General features: G+C 39.2%; 1 protein-coding gene across 5 annotated transcripts in view; it reads right to left on the bottom strand.

Moving 5' to 3' along the window:
* LOC129696184 (upstream-binding protein 1-like) overlaps positions 1–21,129 on the bottom strand; it is a 112,535-nt gene that overhangs the window by 12,282 nt on the left and 79,124 nt on the right. For 3 of the 5 annotated variants that reach the window (XM_055633803.1, XM_055633800.1, XM_055633801.1), the window contains 8 exons: positions 19,675–19,781; positions 19,226–19,378; positions 16,720–16,830; positions 11,447–11,554; positions 7,603–7,703; positions 7,369–7,423; positions 3,736–3,829; positions 3,082–3,172 (listed from right to left, as the gene is read on the bottom strand). In XM_055633803.1, coding sequence (XP_055489778.1) covers positions 3,082–3,172; positions 3,736–3,829; positions 7,369–7,423; positions 7,603–7,703; positions 11,447–11,554; positions 16,720–16,830; positions 19,226–19,378; positions 19,675–19,781 — 820 coding nt within the window. The remainder of the gene's footprint in view (positions 1–3,081; positions 3,173–3,735; positions 3,830–7,368; positions 7,424–7,602; positions 7,704–11,446; positions 11,555–16,719; positions 16,831–19,225; positions 19,379–19,674; positions 19,782–21,129) is intronic. The other 2 variants (XM_055633802.1, XM_055633804.1) reach the window with 1 other exon arrangement.

Here is a 21,129-nt window from a genome sequence, read left to right as displayed (position 1 = left end):
TTCTGATGAAGAGTCTTCAATCTGAACCCGTCGTTGTTCCTCTTTCTACAAATGTTGCCCGATTTGCTCAACATTTCATTTCAGATTTCCAGTATCTGCGCATTTTGATTTTCTAATTTGCATTTTTAATGGATGTATTCAATGGAAAGAATATAAAATAAATGGGTATAATTGCTGGGTAGCCACGATCGAAGGCGTTCAATGTTGAAGATTTTCTGACTGGCAAATGGTAGGATGGAAAGAACAGGTTGTACAAGAAACGTGTCGAGATTATTCAAATGCACTCTGCACAATTAAAACTTCACTAATCTTTACATCAAGTTTCACTGATACAGGTGCACAACCTTTTATCCGAAAGCCTTGGGACCAGACACTTGTCGGATTTCGGACATTTTCGGATTTCAGAATGGAAGATTTTTAGCGTAGATTAGGTAGGTAGCGCGGGCGGCTTGAAAAGTCTGGAGCAGCTGCCTCCTCCCCGGAGACCAGGAGAATCATTGCATAAATGTTAGTCAGTTAGTTTGGAGGGATTTTATGTGGTGGTGGTGGTGTAGGGGTGAAGGGGGAAACTTTAATTCTTAGTCCCCTACCTACCTGGTCGGCGACTCCCAACCTCGCGGAGCTGGGGGCTCCGTCCGGCCGCGGGCGGCGCCGGTTGGAGCTCCGACCCCGGCAACTCTACCCCTGGCTGCGAGGCGCTCCAAATCCAGCGCGGCCCGCGGCCGGACGTCCCAGCTCCGAGAATGTCGGGAGTCGGTGGCGTCGCAGCGCTGGGATACCAGCGGGGAGCGAGCAATGCCTTACCGGGTCGCCGTGCGGCAAGCTCCGGAGCGCTGTGGCCGCCTTCTTCCAACATTCGCGGAGCGTCGCTGGATTTGGAGCCGCGGAGCTGGGGGCTCCGTCCGGCCGCGGGCGGCGCCGGTTGGAGCTCCGACCCCGGCAACTCTACCCCTGGCTGCACGGATCGAAATCCAGCGACGCTCCACGATGTTGTGTGTTGGCGGCCACAGCGCTCCGGAGCTTGCCGCACGGCGACCCGGTAAGGCATTGCCCGCACCCCGCTGGTATCCCAGCGCTGCGACGCCGCCGACTCCTGACATTCGCGGAGCTGGGGCGTCCGGCCGCGGGCCGCGCTGGATTTGGAGCGCCTCGCAGCCAGGGGTAGAGTTGCTGGGGTCGGAGCTACAACCGGCGCCGCCCGCGGCCAGACCGGCCACAGCGCTGCGGAGCTTACTGCACAGCGACCCGGTAAGGCATTGACCGCTCCCCGCCTCTCCGACCAGGTAGGGGACTAAGAATTAAAGTTTACCCCTTCACCCCCCTTCACATAAAAGCCCTCCAAACTAACTGACTAACATTTAAGCAATGATTTACAGATGTTTAAGCGTCTCCCGGTCTCCAGGGAGGAGGCAGCCGCTACAGTAGTACAGACCTGGGTTGACCGTGGGTCATTTTGGGTCAAGTTTGGCGCCAAACGCGAGCTTTGGTGCGCAGACGACATCTTGAAAAAATGGCCGGTTTTCGGAGCTTTTCGGTTTCTGGAACACCGGATAAAAGGTTGTGCACCTGTAGTACTTAAAATTTTACTCTGAAATTGCAGCTTGTGTGCAAATTATTCTAATGTATTGGTGCTGACTTGCCACAGGGCAAGATATACTCTTAACTGAAAATTAGTCACTTCCGCTATCATGTAGCTTTATAGACATTTAATAAACAAAACTAAACTAATGTCCCATGCATAACTGCAAATGGCCCAGCTAAAATTTCCGCCACAATAGCATTTCTTCCGCTCGGTGACATCCTAAACAATTTAACAATAATAAGAAATGGAACTGGCAAGAGAGAATTAATCAGTGTACGGCAAGATTCGTTGGTTGTGCTGGTTGCATTGCAATCGCCCTAGTCTTGGGAGGAAATTGGATTGGAAAGAGGGATTCTGGGGTCTGAAAATGTGGAACGAGGAAATAGAAAACTGGAATTTAGATAAAAGTCTGCTTTTGAAAGTGGTGAGAAGGGTGCAAGAAGCTCAGTTGAGTTTGGGACAGGAAAATTATAAATATGTGGGCCTGCAACATTCAGAGAACCATTTGCAACATTGAGAGAAATAAGCCAAGAGCAGTCAGACAATTGGGAAATAAAATTAGTAAGCTAGATAAGTGAGGGACAAAGAAAGATTGATTCCAGTGGCAATTAAATGATGATCATGGGGATAAGAGACACGGGTCCTCACTCGTCCTCTAGTTTTTAATAATGATCACCAACACGGAGGATTGTGACTGAGCACTTAGATGGAGGAAAGATTGACAAGCGGCCATTTGGAGAAAATGGGGAGTCACAAATGGGAAGGGGAGAAGTGGGTACGAGTCCAGGTGCGGCCCAGGGAATAGGTATGGGGGGGGAGGGGAAGGATGGGAAAACCAAAATTGTAGGTTAGCAACCTAAAGTTAGAGAATTCAATGTTCATACTATTAGGTTGCAAACTACCCAGCTATTGTAACTATTAGGTTGTTCCAGTTTGCATGTGGCCTCACTCTAGCAATGGAGACAGCCAGAACAAAACGATCAGTGTGGGAATCGGAGTTAAAATGGTTAGCGATTGGGAGATCCAGCAGGTCTTGGTAGACTAAGCACAAGTATTCAGCGATGAAAGGGACAATAATCTGGCAAGGCTCATATCAACACAGTTGAGAACTCTAATGTTCTACCTATTTGTAAAATAATACTCTCAGTATCATTCTTTTAAGAATCAGACTATTGAATTGTTTGGAGAGTTAACTACTTCAATATTTTTCAGAATAGTACCAAGACAGATATGAGATTATTTAATATAAATCTGTCAGGCATATCTGAAAAGGTGAGGCTAAACATGGCTGCAGTCATTTCAGTTGCATGTATTAGTTGCAGGATCACATGCACAGGCAGATAGAAAATCTGTTAATGTAATATTCAAAATACAGACTGGTTGCACTGATTTCAATTGCCATTACCTTTAAATGACATGTGGGCACCTCCATTTGCATTGGTGTTAAAAATCAAGCTCAAGAGACAAACTGATTTAAAATAAGTTTTCTGAATAGTTACCTAGCTTTAAGTGCATTAAACAATCTAATCCCATCAGCCGAGCCACAGATCTGGACAAGATCATCTCGAGTCAATTTTAATAAATCTGAACCTGGGAAAAGAGTAATTAATGACACTAATTATGAAGCATTCACAGGTGTAGAGTCGAGCTTAACTTAAACAAAGGAAAATAGAATTTTAACAGCTTAAAAATTATTTCAATTTTTAGACTTGGACATGACAACTTACTGTGGATTCCTTGTCTTTTTTGGTATTCAGTCACACAACACAATTTGCACTAACAGATAATCATTTGCAATACATTCAGCAACAAAAATCTCAATGTGGACATATTCTGTCATTTACTGGAACTCTGGTGTCATTTTTAAAATCCCATCTTTTTCCTCAGATTACAGTTCCAAGCAAGATAGAAGTGAACTGATCATTGCAATGCGACATCAGTATTCAATCCCTACTCCCCTACAACCTGCAGGTCGCAGGTTGCTACCTGCAACTCTCATTGTGGGAAAACAGATCTGCATTTCTGAAGATTTAAGAACTCTATTCTGTATCATTGTAAGGTTCCAGAAGTGCCACAACACATTTCACATTTATTACAGCATAAGTATACTTGCTGACTACATGTTTTTAAATGTAAAGAGCAGCAATCAATACCTGAGAAGTTTGAAAATAATCTTGCGTACGTCGCAAATCTATTCTTGTGCAGCCACTGTTGAGCCTCCTGTATTGTTGTTGCCGGACAGAGTTGCTGGAGGGAGAGGGGTGGGAAGAGAGAGGGGACGAAGGGAGGTTTTGCACAAAAGGTGACATATTAAAAAAAATAATTAGGGCTCTAATTATTCTGCCATCACATCAAGTCATTTCTGCCACAAGTTCATCGAAATGTTCAACAGAGTAGGTGCAAGGACAGTGTCAGGTGATGTTAGATGTGGATACAAGGTCATATGGCAACTTATCGTGCGGTCAAACATTAAACCATGATTGCAAATATTCAGGGACAGAGGTTCATGTGCACCTCCTCCAACCTCATCTACTCTGTTTTCCTCTGTATTTACTGCAGCGAAAGGCATGAGAACCAGGGAACTTGGGGCAGTCAATGGAAGTGTCTTGAGGGCAGTCAGTATTACAGTCGAGGAGGTGCCGAAGGTACTGAACGTGGATAAAGGTAGACAAATCTCCTGGGCCTGATTGGATATATTTGAGGACAGTGTGGAAAGCTAGAGGAAACTGCAGGTGACTTGGCCGAGATATACGAGCCATCATAAAATACAGGTGAGATGCTGGAAGACCGGCGGATGGCAAAAGTTGTGCCTCTATTTAAGAAGGGCTGCAGGGAAAAGTCCGGGAACTACGGGCCAGGGAGTCTAACATCTATAGTCGGAAAGTTGCTAGAGACTATTCTGAGGGATAAGATTAGATGGACAAGGGCTGATTAAGGATAGTCAGCATAGTTTTGTACATGGGAGATCGTGTCTCACGAATCTGAATCCCTGCTAGATGTTTTGGATTCAAAATATCAAGTATACAGGTCAAGTAAAATGGATACATTGAAATGGCAATTGTGAACTTAAGACTGTGAAAAACATGCAATTCCACCAAAAAGTGTCTGAAAATTCAACTCAGCAACTGCTCTTGCCAAGTAAACTTAAAATTTCAGCTAAGACGGCAAGCACAGTTGCAAAAAGATGGAAAGTTACCACATCGGAAGGGGAAAAAGAGTGGATGAAGTTGGTGGAGTAATACAGGTACAACTTCATAAAATCTACTTGTTAAATTTGGCTTCAAATTGCACCAAGAGTTTTCTTTAAGGATTCCATTGCTCTTGGATTCATTATTCTAATTGAAGGACATTTTTCTGTAATACAAATGGATCATTTCTCCATAAATGTTCCCGGATCTTATCAGTATTTCAACCAGCTTCAGCATTTAAAAACTTCACATTTTCAGTATCTCAAGCAGCTATGTTTTGAAGCAATTTCATTGTCCTCAGAAAAATTTAACCTTCTGCCACAATAGAAAGGAATAGTTTTGCATTTTTAACATAGTTAACTGAAGGCTAAACTACATCTGCTGATCCTTGTATCCAGCTAAAAATACAGTTTTTAATTTTTAATGAGAAATGCATGTGCTGGAAATCTGAAATAAAAACGGAAAATTATTGAAATACTCAAATCAGGTAGCATCAGTAGAAAAAAGTTCAAGCACCTTGTTCCCAACGTATTTTAAAATCTTTGACGATGGATAAAGAAGAAAACCGGATGCTCGAAGGGATGCAAGGTCATCGATCTGAAATGTTATTGTATTTTCTCTGGATAGATGCTGACAATTAAAAAACATGTTTGCACGTAGTTCTGCTTGTAAAACACCACATCAACATAGAAAATAGGTGCAGGAGTAGGCCATTCAGCCCGAGCCTGCACCACCATTCAATATGATCATGGCTGATCATCCAACTCAGTATCCTGTACTTGCCTTTTCTCCATACCCCCCCGATCCCTTTAGCCACAAGGGCCACATCTAACTCCCTCTTAAATATAGCCAATGAACTGGCCTCAACTAACCTCTGTGGCAGAGAATTACACAGATTCACCACTGTGTGAAAAATGATTTTCTCATCTCGGTCCTAAAAGACTTCCCCCTTATCCTTAAACTGTGACACCTTGTTCTGGGCTTCCCCAACATCGGGAACAATCTTCCTCCATCTAGCCTGTCCAACCCCTTAAGAGTTTTGTAAGTTTCTATAAGATACCCCCTCAATCTTCTAAATTCTAGCGAGTACAAGCCGAGTCTATCCAGTCTTTCTTCATATGAAAGTCCTGACATCCCAGGAATCAGTCTGATGAACCTTCTTTGTACTCCCTCTATGGCAAGAATGTCTTTCCTCAGATTAGGAGACCAAAACTGGACGCAATACTCCAGGTGTGGTCTCACCAAGACGCTGTACAACTGCAGTAGAACCTCCCTGCTCTTATACTCAAATCCTTTTGCTATGAATGCTAACATACCATTCGCTTTCCTCACTGCCTACTGCACCTGCGTGCCTACTTTCAATGACTGGTGTACCATGACACCCAGGTCTCGTTGCATCTCCCCTTTTCATAATCGGCCACCAATCAAGCAATGTAATATTATTTAATTATTTCATAACACTAAATTCCAAACAATATTTTCCACCACCAAAGCTTTTCATGGAAAAGCCCCAATTTGGTACATTTTGTCTAAATGTATGAAGCTTGGAAAAAAATATTTTTCTCCATAACTCCAAATATGAATTGGAACTCCAGTTTAATTCAAGCAAACAAATTCATTTTACAAAAACCGAATTATACATTGTAAACGGATTTACTATGTAATGCCATCACGGGAACACTTATTCTCTGACATAGAAACAGAGAAAAAAGGCGCAGGACTAGGCCATTCAGCCCGTCGAGCTGCCATTCAATATGATCATGGCTGATCATCCAAAATCAGTACCCTGTTCCTGCTTTTTCCATATATCCCTGTATTCCCTTAGCCTTAATAGCTAAATCTAACTCTCTCTTGAAAACATCCAATGAATTGGCCACCACCGCTTTATGTGGCAGAGAATTTCGCAGATTCACAACTCTCTGGGTGATCTGTGATCAAAACATCATTTTGATCCATGTACGAGAGTCATGTTGCTGACTGTAGATATTCTTGAATCCAAAATTTGCCAAAACATATCATTCATCTACTTTAACAAAATGAAGTATGCTTGGATCCTGCCAGAAATACATTTGGTTAAAAGGAATGTCCCAATGTTAAAAGCAATTTGCATTTTTTTTTAAAAACTACTGTGGATCTACTCTTATAAAAAAGAGTATAATTGAGAATATAAGTACAGTACCTCAATATTTTAACCAAAGATTTCAAATAATAAGAATTTCCAGATCAAGATTTTTAATATATAAACTCAGAATAAATTTAAACGTTTAATAACTATTGGAGATATAATGTATAAAGAGCTGAATATTTTCTATATATCACTATATTCCTAGTTCAACAATTTATATTCTCAAGCTTTTCATTGCAGGAAGCTTTGTAAAAGCTTTCCAATTGTAATTAATCCAGTTTATGCAGAGTCCGCAGATCTTACCTCACATTCAACAGGAAAATCTATTCCATGTTGTGAATTAATGTTTTTAAAAAATCGGACAAGATATAGCATTGAAAACAAAAATTATGATTTACGTTTTGATAAAGGTAAACTGTTCATTGCCCAACAGAAGTAATCGTCTACCTTTACTGCTATGGGGAGACACATACCTCCACTACGCACTGTGGTGTCCCTTCTCCTTGATGATTTGGTGAAGAGGAGTTACTGTAAAACAACAGCATTCATGAGGTGCAGTTCCAACTTCTTGCATTTTAGTAAAAAAGGAAAAGATCTTAAAGCTAGAAGTCTGTACTGCCCAAGATTTGACATGTTAAGCATAGCAGGATTAATATTTATTTTCAGTCATAATGCAGCAATATTAAACTTAATCAGCATCATTATACCTGTCAGGAGGAACACTGCAAGCCGCAACTTGTCCTGGTGCAAATGCTGGAGTGGTTGAAGGGCTGCTGTTCACATATACATTATCTGGCCAAGGAGAGCACTGTCGCATCAAGAGAAAAAAACGAGATTAGAACTTGAAATTCTTGATGAAAACTGGGTTCAAATGAATTGATTGAGATATTGTGCACAGCAGGAAAGAATTGACATTTCCACATACGTCCAAAGGACAAATGATAAATTGCCAAGAATACATACATCCTGTATTTTGGCAGATAATTGTCATGACATACAAAAACAAAGTGGACCAGGCCAACTACAAACTATTCATGCAACAACACAAATAAAACGCTGCAAACCAAGAATAGATGATGCTCAATGGTTTGGCTGCATTATCTTAATTTCAATAACAGGAACTTCCTTCAAACAAACAATTGACGCAATGAAAAGTTATGATTTTGTTTCTGGAAAAAATTGTTTTTGCATCATACATCACAGCACAGGGTTGAAGCAGTAAATATTCAATTCATAGTTGTTATTATTTCAGTTGCTTGACATTTATTTTCCTCAATTTCTGCAGAAAGTTGAAAGCAAACTGCATAAACCAGAATGTACAGAACTGTGTGAACAAAAATATAAATATCCACGAAAAAATATTAGTCCAATATTCAGGAGAAATGATTGGCAGAAGCGCAGGTTTAGCTAAATTGTACTAATAGCTAACTAGACAATCGTTATCCATCAAAAGTGAAACTTATTGGTGTTCAAAATACATAACCATTCTCCAGGTTCCCAATAATAAGGCAGGCTGCTCCAAGATCAGCATGCTGCTTTTCAGTTTCATCACCCAAGTTAAACATGGGACCCCATTTGCAAGTGAATCTGAACATTCCCATCAAGTCATTGTCACAATATTGCAATGTTTGTATCCAAATGATTGATAGAATAAGGAGAACGGTTCTATATCGACCCAAGCTGTAACCTATTCCAGAGATGCTGTCTGACCCGCTGAGTTACTCCAACTTTATGTGTCTATCTTCGGTTTAAACCAACATCTGCAGTTCCTTCCTAAACAAAACGGTTCTGACCTTGTGTTTAAGGGAAATTGTCAGAGCAAATGCTCAAATCCCCTGGATGCAACTTGGGAATTCAAACATAAATTCTGCAGCATTTGTGAGGTTTGTCTTAGTGAATAGAAACCTTAAGCAGAGATGGATCATTCCAAAAATTTGGATGCAAAAAATATATATTTAATAAAGAAGGAAACTATGTTAATTTGGTACCTCATGATATTCCCCATTATACAAACAACTACAAAAGTGAATTACTTTTCAGTCACAGTCCGTATCAGAGATATACATCAGTCAAATAGGTACGCATGACTTGGAAACAACAAATTAGATTTAATAATCTGTTCAGTTATTTTGTTCACGTTAGTTGAAAGATGACATGGTAGCCATGAAATGAGGGATAACTCCCTGTTGTTCTACAAACTTTTCACAGTAACCTACATAGATCAGATTTTAAACAGTTGTTTCAAAAGAGATAAATCAAATTACAACACTTCATTGATTAAGGCATCATAGTGTCAGGCACAATAACATTCAGCTCTGGAATGGGACTTGAACATTCAACTTTCAAGCAGAGAATTGTACCACTGAAGACCTCCATTGAACAGAGGAGCAAAATCTGTTATAGTGAATGCAAAAGTCTCCACATTTCAGAATAATTTTCAAAGATGGTCCTTGCAACGTATTTATTACACCTTAGCTGGATCAAACAGCATTAACCCTCTTTGAAGCAAACTTTCAATTTCACACAAAGTGCCAATCCAATTAAGTTTAAAAAAAATAAATTCCAAATGATTGGAGCAGACTTCACATTTTCTGTAATCTGGATCCATTTTCTCGCCACCACAATTTCTGAGTCCCAGACAGGAAAGGTACTCCACAAAGCAAATGAAAGATCATCTATAGACAGCGAAGATGCCAGCTAGACTTTCCTTTCTCCCAATTGTGTGTGGACAAAAATTAACTCAGCACTAGATTCTGCCATCTTGAACTAAAGAGTAGTTTCTTGCTGAAGTGCTCAGGTTGACAATGTTAGCTATAATTTTCATTAATTCTAACCTTATTTCTGAAACTTGCTGCCAGAGGAAATGGAGTGAGATACATGCACTCTAATGGCAAGATATAGATATGGAACTAATGCAGGTAAATGGGATTGGCATAGGTAGGCAAAATAGATGGATATGTAGGCTAATGAGCTGGTTTCGGCACTGTATAACTATAACCCGACTAGTATTTTATAATCATGGCACAATGAGGAAATCTCTTCAATTATAGTATTATGATTTTGTGCAAATTGTCACTAGTTTACGGTTCTATTTTAAATCAACGGTTGAAAGATAAGATAATGCAGCTTAATAAAGGATGGTTATGCAAACTCAATTTATTTTCTATATAGATATTAACCTGCCTTGAATTCTTGCAGATAAATCTCCAGTTTATCAATTAAAATGAAGTACTCCAAAGCAATTGCACTTCCAACAAATATTTAAAACTGCTCTGAGAAATGGCATAAGCTGCTCAACTTTAAACCTTAGGTTCCCAACCAGAAACATTAGGCCAAACTTTGTTAGAAAAAAAAACTATCCATAACAGAACATGCAATTCCACAAGTAATACCAGGTCATGGGTCATAAGTTGGTCTCTCTACTCTGCTCAATTCTTTGACTTGCTCTGAACCTCCCAATTAACAACTTATCCCCCCCCCCCTTCCGCATTAATTCCCCATTAAAATAACCAGAGACTTTTATTTTTTAAGGAGTTAAAGTATCTCCGTAATAATCTGCTTTTAAATATAATACCAATTAACAATGATCAGAAACAGAAATTAAGCTGTAGACTTAGTTTGTGAACCATTGAAAAATATTGCCTGTTGGCTTCGCTCAAAAATCTGGAGCAAACTTTGTTTAATCGAATTGAAGATCCATAAATGTAACATATGGTATAAACATCAACCCAATATACCCCACACTTAAAACCTTAACCTCTTCAAAGAAATATGCAAATAATAAATTCTTGAAATAATGCTGTATTAATAATGATTTCAAAACCTGGAGTTTGCAGTCAATAAAGTTTAAAATTCTCCATGAAAAGAGAATATGCAACAAATTATGCAAATAATTCCTAAAGTAAAATGCACACCTCCAAAAATATTTACAAAATCATTGCATCATTTCAGCTACTCTGGGGTAGAAAACGATTGGCAGTGCAAACACCTAACAGCATTTCAAAAGGCAAGAAGGATAAAAAGGCAAAATAAATGCAAAAACCAAATTTGTCACAATGAATTACAAATTTGAATCATTCTACTATTCACTTATTAAATTATGCAAAATGTTTCAGTAATTTAGGCCACAAAAACCAAAGTGTACATTAATCTCAATACAGATGATTTTTGGGGGCAAATTATTAATACCATATTAAACAGTTCAAGAAATTCTCAATAGTAATTTCCTCTGAACATTTTATCTCAACTGTTGTAAAAACTATCTGCCAATTTGAAAACTTAATATTATGAAAATTGGCAGTATTCATTTTAATGTAATGTAACAAACTAGACACATTTTTGTGGCCTTTGTGGAATTAAGAGCTTCTGTATCAGGTGTTAGATTTAGGAGAGTCAAGGACATTAAGTTGAAAATTTTGCATAAAACATCCAAAATAAGTCCTTTTAACAGTTGTGTTATATGGTGATATGGCATAATCCTATATCTAACACTTTGATTGTATTCTTGCACAAGCGGTCTTGTACAACAAAAAGGTAAGCAGAAGTCCTTACACTGCCTCGCTTTGCCAGAGAATCACCGCAGTCTGCTGGCAAAGTCCGCTTGGTGGACTTTTTCTGCTCATGTTCAAGTGCATCTTCAATAATAGGCTCAAGCCTCATCTGGACAGACACCAAAGACTAGGATCAATTTATACAGTACATCATGAGATCATGAGCACAACACCTAGCAGTGTAAGCATTTCTTTAACATCAACAACTTAAAAAAAAAATTCAATTTTCATATGGAAAACAGAATCCTTTTTGACCTTCAACTTGCTTTTCAGATGCGATGAATCAAATCTCCCATTAACTCTCATCTACAACTGTCACGGAATTCCAGTTTAAAATGGAAGTAGTGCCATTTTGTCTACATCTGGCTGTACAATGGCCTAATTAATTTTAAATGCTTTTCAAAAAAATCCAGATATCCTGAACATCCACTTAAAACACGAAAAATGGACATACAGTAAGTTTACATTTTCATTTTCCAGTTTCTAAAGTCATTAGCAAGATTTCAGAAATAGCAACATTTCAATCATATTGCTTATTTGCTCCAACAATTGCAACCTTTGTGCCAGCATCAAAAATCGTGGGATAAATAGGATACCTCAATCAGTGATAAAATGCAGTTTTGATCACATACAATGTAGGAATTAAATGTACATTTGTTTATCGTAGAGAAGCAGAATCTCGGTTATACTAATGGGGCACACACTGCAATTACAACTTAGAATCTTCTTGCTACATTTGGTTCAAATTATTTGTAAATCCTTCTTGACATTATCTTAATATCTATAATCACTTACACATACACCAACGAGATATGTAGCAGTGTTTTAAGCTTCGAAGGGCCGAATGGCCTCCTCCTGCACCTATTTTCTATGTTTCATATTTTTATTCTGCTAAAATGTGCATATTAGCAGTTTCTTACCTCCTCAAAAGAACTTCCCTTGCATCGTATACACCTACAAACCAAACTGATTGCTGTAATTCAGCATACTACGATTTACTAGAACTCAAAAATCAATTCAATTTGGCTCACAAGTGTCCCATTTCCAGTTTTTATGCATGTTTCCTAACAAACTGTTTTTTTTCTATTTAACAATGAAATTCAATTGGAACGGTAGCAAGGACAAGTAATATGGCTATGTCATCATCACAAATATATAGAGTCTTTCACATCTATGAGAGATGGGGGCATGAACTCCTTGCAGTTAAAATAAATCCTACACCACGAGATCTCCCATAATTAATAAACTATTGTAAACCTGACAATCTGGTAACTGGTTATTCAGATATCCCAATGGTCCCACATCTGGCTCGCTAAGTAACGTTTAATGCAGTCTTTCCACTTACTAAGGCCCTGTATTCATGCATTACTTTCATGTATTAATTTTCAATTTACCAATTAGAAAAATCATGTTGTATAAAATCAAAACACAATTAAAGAGTGTTGAAATATTGAAAGAAGTATCATCCAATAGTTCAGAACAGTGGCTAATTTGGCAGAGGATGCCAGATTATCAGACCTTTGCGGTAATTCCATTTAAACTAAGTGATAGTTTTGACATCACATAACACAGCAGTGCTCTCTATTAGGAAAGGTTTCTCAACCGATAGATGATTATAGATATACGTCAGAAAAAAAATCAAGGTAGGATCTGCAGCTGACTTTGTGAATACACTGATCTGTGGATAACATGTACTGCCAATACAAAATACAGGGCATCAAAACCGAAGGGAAAATGCACAAATTTAGCAGTGATTCCATGCTTCGGAAGCCTAGTAGCTAATCCTTTATTCATCACTGTAAAGACTTGCTTTCTCAAAGTAATTCCAAACACACAGCCATTAATTATCCAAAGCCACCATTACACATTCAATAAAAATTGTGTTTAAACACAAATGGAAAGAGATAATTAGAAATATTTCTAGGTTCCCCCATTCAATGAAAATCTTGGAATCTAGGAAGATGGAACACATTCACCATTTCAGAACCTTTAAGTACATTATGAGGCATTATGGGTTGAACTCAAAGCAAGGAGTAATTACTCTAATGGGATTATATAAAAAACTGCCAAACAGCAGGTTAGAGAGGATTTATATAGACAGATTATGCAAGGATGTAAGAACTACTGGGTTGTTGTAGTGGATGACGAATTTCTTCAATATAGACTGGGACTTAACAAAGGCAAAAGGATTAGCAGGGCAAAATGTGTTAGGTATATCTAAGGTGGTTTCCTTGGAGTCCAGTTCTTAGCTCACTAAAGGTGGTAACACAAATAGAGAGGATAGTAAAGAAAGCCTTTGGTAAGCTTGCCTTCATTGCTCGGGGCACCCAGTACAAAAGGCAGGAAATTATGATGCAGCTCTATAATACTTTGGTTAGGTTGCATGTTTAATGGAGATGTGCAGGGCAAAATTGTGTTTTTTTAAAAATATAAACAGAGGATGGTGGGGGCCTGGAATACGTTGCCAAGGGTGGTGGCGGAGGCAGATGCCATAGTGGCGATTAACAGACTTTTGACTAGGCACATGCAAGTGCAGGGAATAGAGGGATACGGATGATGTGCAGGCAGATAACATCAGCTCAGCACGGCATCATGTTCAGCACAAACATTGCGTGCCGAAGTGCCCAGTTTCTGTTCTGTAATGTTTTATGTTCAAAGGCACTTGTTTTTAAGATCTTTCAACTTGAATAACCCTGATATAAATAAAATCATAATATGGAAAGCTTCTAGTTTTAAACCCATTACCCACAAAATTAATCTGGCTAGCAAGAAATTATTAAATGTTCCAAAAAGCAGATTCCCTCATACTTCACATGGCAGTGACAAAAGTTCTTGAACCTGCTGAAACCTTAAAAAAAAATACAAGTTTTAGTGATTAATCAAATCCAAAATTGGGATGTTTGTCACCCTTTTTAAGTTAACACAATGCATTGCCTTGCATACAATAAAGTCACTCATATGACCATGGTTCACATGAAAGTAACTATTCTCAAACTTCCACAGATTTGCCCGTTCCAGCAGCTTAGATAATCTTGTCATCCTTTCAAATCCAAAATCATAAATGCTAAAGTTAAGTAAATTATATTACATCAAACATTCATGCCCTCAGTCCCATAGATTCATACTCCGTGTCCGAACTATTGCTAATTGACATTAAAAGACCAATTCCTACCCACACCTCCAAAGGTGTGTATCCTTCCAAAACTGACGTGTTTCGGTTACTTGCTCAAGATGAACAGATAATGATTATGGGCTGATCAGCCACGTAGTACCAGAACATCATAAACATTCAACTAGAACAAACCCGACACTGCTATCCTAAACTACACATTGAAAGTTATTTGCGTGGTCATATACTTAAAATAAATGGGAAAGTAATTACAGAAAGTGAAACTCCCAATTACAAACAGTAAAGCGAAATTAAAATGGGCAAATGAGGACGCATGGGGTGAATAAACAAGAAAAAAAAGATAAATGTGACAGGAGTGTTTCATTGTAATTAGATAATTGAGTTGTCTTCTCCCCCTCCCATCCAAAAAAACAGGTGTACAACAAAAAATGGAAATCTGTATATTATACTAATTTTTGTTATGCCAGTTACAAAATGTACTAATGACACCAAAGGTTGGCCCTCAAATGATCAGGAGGAGTTTAACGGAAGAGACTTTTGATCCATGTAAGGGATAATGCCAGAGTGAAAGGATTTTAATGCATATTCAGGGCTCAGTAATAGGTGTGGGGGTCAGGAAGCAAAGATATACAATTAATAAATGTCTAATAAATATAACTAGGAATGGAGAGTGAGCACTGTGTAAATATTGACTATTCATTGAAGTATGTTGACAATGCAAAGTTATTATCCTCAAGTTATTTTTCATGTAAGAGGTTAAATATCAGGGCATGTAGCTTCAAAACACACACATTATTTTAAACTCATGGTACAGTGCCTACCTAAAAGAGACGTTACCTTACAAAAACAAACCAAGGAAGCTCAGTAAACAACAGAAAGAGCAGCTGCAGAAATCAAAGCTTTATGTTAATAGACACGCTAGGTATTCATAAGCATAAAGATGTATGATTGAATTTAGGTCCTGTTGCATTTGAAAGTGTAACCCAGAATGGCAATTTCATTTTTAGTAGTTCTCCCATGGATTTTAGTTTAAACTATGCAAAAATGTTGATGTAGCCAATTAAACACGTCCTCTCCTAAAAATGCATGTCCCTGCTAAGAAATGAAACATGGGAATTGACCTTGGTAGCTGTTTTTAGGAGGGAAGAATTCAACCAGACTTTTGAGCATATTATCATCTGCTAAAAGGTATAATGGATTAGAGTTAGCAGCAATGGGCTACATGATAGATAATCTAAGCAAGAATGATTGAACAACCAATTGTGCAAAGCATAATAGTATCCCAGAACTAATATTATTGATTGGCGCTTGAAGGGAAAATTAACACAGACAGATTCTCAGAAAATAACTTGTACTTTTGAGATAACAACGGAAAACATTATCCCCATGCTGGAGAGAAAGCAGGTGCAAAAACCATTCTTATCCACCAATGCGAGGAAAGGTTCAGTACAGTTCACACAAAAAAACTACTGACACAATGATCTTGGAAAGTCTATCTTGGACTAAGAAAGAATATCTTGCAGTCCAGATAAAAATGAATAACCTACTTCTTGATTATGGTTCTTGCAAAATTGGAACAAATAATTCCAATCCAGATGTTATTCTGGAGCTTATATTGTGAAAAAAGGTGAAAACTTGCAAGATATGCTTGATTTTTGGAACTTCTAGTCATGTCAGAAAGGGTAAGCACCACATAGTAAAATGCCTTTTAACCTCACTGCATGAGCCATCGTGAATGACTGCCCACGAGGCTTTTCCTTGGTGGCATCAAAGCCATCCACCCAGTAACTGATGCTGACCTGGCCTGGTTGTCTACCCTTGACCTACAACTTTAGGCTGTGCATGCCATACACAAGAAAATGATGCACCAATTAGATTTTTTCACAGCAATGGAATCAAAGAACAAAGAAATTTAGAAATCCCCAAAAAAAACCCCAGCATGAAATAGAGGTGAAATAAAAGAACGGGTAACATGGCAACTAAAACAATGCATTTTTGTAACACTTAAAAAAGATGATGGCGGGTTCAGTACAAACCAGATTGTCAAAATGATGGACGCTGTGCATCCTAAATTTAAATGAAAATGCACCTGCACTACCTGCACTCTTACTGTTCCTCCTTAACCTATACTTTCCTGAATTTACCTCAGTCAAGATAGTTGTTTCATATGAAGGCTGATACTTTTCTTTTTCTTGAGCTGTTCGTTTGTCCATTTTTTCTCTGTCTGTTTTCTGTTTTCTGTCTGCTCCTTTTGGCTAGAAAAACAAAAATACTGAAATACTGTAAATGAAGATTGAGGTGGACAACTTACACAACCAAGTATTAATAATGATGCTGAAGCTCCAGTTATCCCATTTACTCAAGAGTCAGAGATACAGCACAGAAACAGCCTCTTCAGCTCACTGACTCCATGCTGACCATCTCCACTCATCCTGCACTCATCCAAATTTTTTAATGTGCTTACAGTCCCATCAACTCTCCCCAGAATCTGCCTCTCGCATGCACGATCAGGACAATTTATAGTGACCAGTTCTTCAGCCCACATAGCCTTGGGGAAAAGGGGGTGGAAAATTGAGCACCCACAGGAAACCCATTAAAAGACATTTGGACAGCTACGCGGATAGATAAGGTTTAGAGGGAACTGGGCTAAAAGCTGGCAGATAGGACCAGCATGGACACATTGGTCCGAATGACCTGTTCTGTACCGTATGACTATGACTATCATTTTAGGATCTGCTCTCATGTCTGTGCCCAGTTTCATTCACATTTGATAGAACGAAGATGGTGGGAAGGGGCCAGGTTGCAGAGGTGGAAAATGCATCAGAGAATCAAGAGGGAACAAAAGAGCCCCACAACAGCCAATATGGTAAATGATTTAGTATTACATTAATATTAAAACTTCAGGCCATTGGAAATAGAATTTTATCTTGTATTGTTACCGGTTTTAATGTCAACATAGCAATGAACAGAAATTCAAATTGAAGTCTCGGGCTCTGAAAGAAGGGTGTCCAGCTTCATTACTCCTCCATTTCACTGAAATTGTATCATCAGAGTAGGGCATTGTTGGAGGAAGAAACAGAATGCAACCCACCACAAAAGACTTTTACAGGTACTCCATTGCAACTTTGCTACCCCTGCTCCCTATCCTGAGTTTGGCAGAGGGAGGGAACAAAGATTGGATGCCAGAAATCCTACTCCTGAACCGCACTGGCAGGTTTTGACAGAAAGCAAAGATGGGGCTGGACGTGATACAAAACATTTTTTGTTATTCATGTCAGGTGTACCGAGACAGTGAAAAGCTTTTGGTTGTGTGCTATCCAGACAAATAAAAGACTATACATGAATATAAACAGTTAAAACTAACCATCTGTTACAAGGGAACAGGTTCAAGGCGAGAACGGCCTGGAACATCGGGCCTCCGTAGCAGCGACTGCGGAGGCCTCAATAGGCCCGACAATGGGTGGACATGGGGATGGGACTGGACTTTGTGCCTTCCCTCATAATGGAAACCATTGTGCGGGGATGTTTTTTATGTTTAAATTTCTTTATTATTGTCATGTTTGTATTCTTTTTTTATGTGCTGCATTGGCAACAAGCATTTCATTACACCAATTGGTGTAGGTGACTAATAAAGAAACCTTTGAACCTTTGAAACCTTCAAGGATCTGACTAGTAGAACAGAAAAAGGCTCACTCCTCTGCTCAGTTACAAATCAGTTTTATTGGCAAGAGAGAACAAAAACAATACTCGTCCTGGTATGCGCGGGGCCCGGTTTACAGCAACACACCTTTCTCTCTCTCCCTGCCTCCAGCCATGACGCTGATTGCAACTCAGCCCATGGGTGAACCCCTCTTGTACATAAACTAACATGGCTTCCTGGCGCCTGCTTTTATATAGGCAAGAAATCAGCCGTTTTTAAATAACCGCCGGTATGTCCTGGCCAATAGCGCTGCTCCCAAGTTCAAACTATAACTAATGGCAGGGGGCTGCATCCGAGCAAAGCCCTCCCCATTAGGAAACAAAGCGCTATCAGCCACAGATTGGCCTGTAAAACAATACACAGCGCTGCCGGTTTGGCGCGTAAAGCAATACACAAACGCTGCTGGTTTGGCGTACAAAGGTTTAAACAGAGCGCTGTCAGCTTAGTGTGTGGGAATTTAAACAAATAGCTGTCGGCTGCAGCTTTATGGGTTTTAAATATAGCACTACCCTCCACAGCGACATAGGCTTTAAACATAGCGCTATGGCCACAGCGCTATGGGTCACAGACTGTTCGGGCAAAATTCTTGTATAACACCATCCCATTCAGCTACCCTGCAATCTCTCTCTTCTTCTCCGCTCCCCAACCCAATCCGACACCAAGTTCTGGACTCTCAGCCAGAAAATGTCTCAGTTTATTTCACTGGACTTAGGTGGCTCGCTTCAGAATTATCAAACGTCAGCAAGGTTCACCACAATAAATATATACCAGGAATTAAAAACTTATATTTTAAATGGTATCATCAAGACCTTTAAATTCTGCAAACTGTCATGTCACAAATATACTTACTGTGCATTGTAGAATGTAAGAAAAATAAATCACCAGCTGTACCATCTTCAAGATGTAACAAAAGTAGTATCACCTTAATGCCAAAAATCAAATGACAATACCTTAAAAACTTTTATTTGGCAGCTGGCTGAATGCAGATGTTCTGTGTACTCTTCAGATTCAATTTCCTTGAATGTGTCTATCTGAATCCTGAATGGAACCCCCTTCTCGCCCCCATGCTTTCTGGGAGTAAATTCTGTGCTAATGCAATGTACCTTTAAAAAACAAACAAATTCTGGTTTAAAACAGCTCTGTACAATAATCATACCACCACAAATCACAGGTGGACTATTTTAGATAATTACAGCTCGCAGTGATGTTATCCAACTATACAGATAATGTTTTTCATTGTGTAGTATTAAACATTGTACACAAAATAAAGTCCTGTCGTATATGAAACTTGTACTTCCAACATCTGATAACCAATCTCATTTATACTCTGTTAAATCATTATTTACATCGAATCACAACCCTTTTTTCTGGGGTTGTGAAAAACAATATATCCACAAACCTGAATAAAAGCAGACGTGTGTTTAGCTGGGTCCCATAAATATTCAATAGTATTCAATTGAGCTGGATTAGTTTGGGGGTCAATAATTCCAACTGACATTGGGATATCTGTATCACAAACAAAAAAGAAAATCCTTAATTCATCACTGACATACACTCAAAACGATGCATCAGCAGTCAGCCAGAGAGAGAAAGAGCTAAATTACAGTCAGCCACCTACATCATGATCAAGATGCGCTGGTAGGTTAATTAGCAAATACATGTGGCAAAAAGTATCAAAACAGAATTATTGGCAATGTGAGAGAGCACAAGTTGCTGGAGACAAGTAAGAAGGGGGGTGAGGCTAATGGGATTGCTCTGCTGGGAGCTGGTGTGGACAAGATTTCATAATAGATCCCATTTTCTATCCATGGCTCATTGATCATTATTGACAGAGCTCAAGTTATCTGTTCTCAGGCCCTCTGTTTCTAAACCGTTCAAGGGTTGCATTTGTCCTCACCTGCCACCTCAGATGCCAAACTTTTAAAAGTTCATGGTCTACAATTTTCACCGTCTTCAGTGAGATTTCCTCATCTCTCAGCATTCAGAAGGAACTGTGCCCTTTATAACTCCCTGGCTCACTCTCGCATCCGCATAATCATTCTCCTTCTTGCAGCACTTTTAATACAACCGTAGCTGATGCCTTGTTATCTTGTCTCTTCAGGCATCTAGGGAAAAAAACACTCCTTCCAAGCATGCTGCTATTCATTTAGGCTAATCTGGTGCACTGCTCCAGATGTGATATATTCTATGTTAGAGAAACCAAATGCAGACGGATTAATGCTTTGCAGAACACCTTTTCATTCAGCAAGGATCACTTCCCGCCAAGTATCCGTACCCCAACTTCTACAGGGAAGGACAAGGCAGGTTGAACCCTGGATGACAAGGAAAATTGAAGCTCTGGTCAGGAAAAAATGAGGCTTAAATCAGATACAGGCAGCTGGAATCAGGTGTTTCCCTGGAGTATAGGTGATTGAAACAAAAAAATACATGCAGGTGTAGGCCATTCAACCCTTCGAGCCAGCACCACCATTCAATATGATCATGGCTGATCATCCAAAATCAGTAACCCGCCTGCTTTCTCCCCATAGCCCTTGATTCCATTAGCCCCAAGAGTTATATCTAACTCTCAGTGGAACACCTAGTGAATTTGCCTCCACTGCCTTCTGTGCTAGAGAATTCCATTGCGATTGAGGAGCATACTCAAGGAGGACATTTGGAGGACAAAAATGGGGTAAGAGATAGCTTGAGCAGTTCAGATTAAAGAGGATCCAAAAAGATGTTAAGTATATTAGGGGAACAAGGGTAATTTGAGAGAATAAAGTCCCTCAGAAATCAGTGGCCATCCATGTTTGGAACCACAGGAGAGGAGCAAGATCCTCAATGAATATATCTTCTCTGTTTTAAAGACAAGGGA

This window comes from Leucoraja erinacea, chromosome 4 (genome assembly GCF_028641065.1).
Source record: "Leucoraja erinacea ecotype New England chromosome 4, Leri_hhj_1, whole genome shotgun sequence".
Lineage (NCBI taxonomy): Eukaryota > Metazoa > Chordata > Chondrichthyes > Rajiformes > Rajidae > Leucoraja > Leucoraja erinaceus.
Note: the sequence above shows the minus strand (reverse complement) of the source record. Positions and strands in the feature narration are given on the sequence as shown.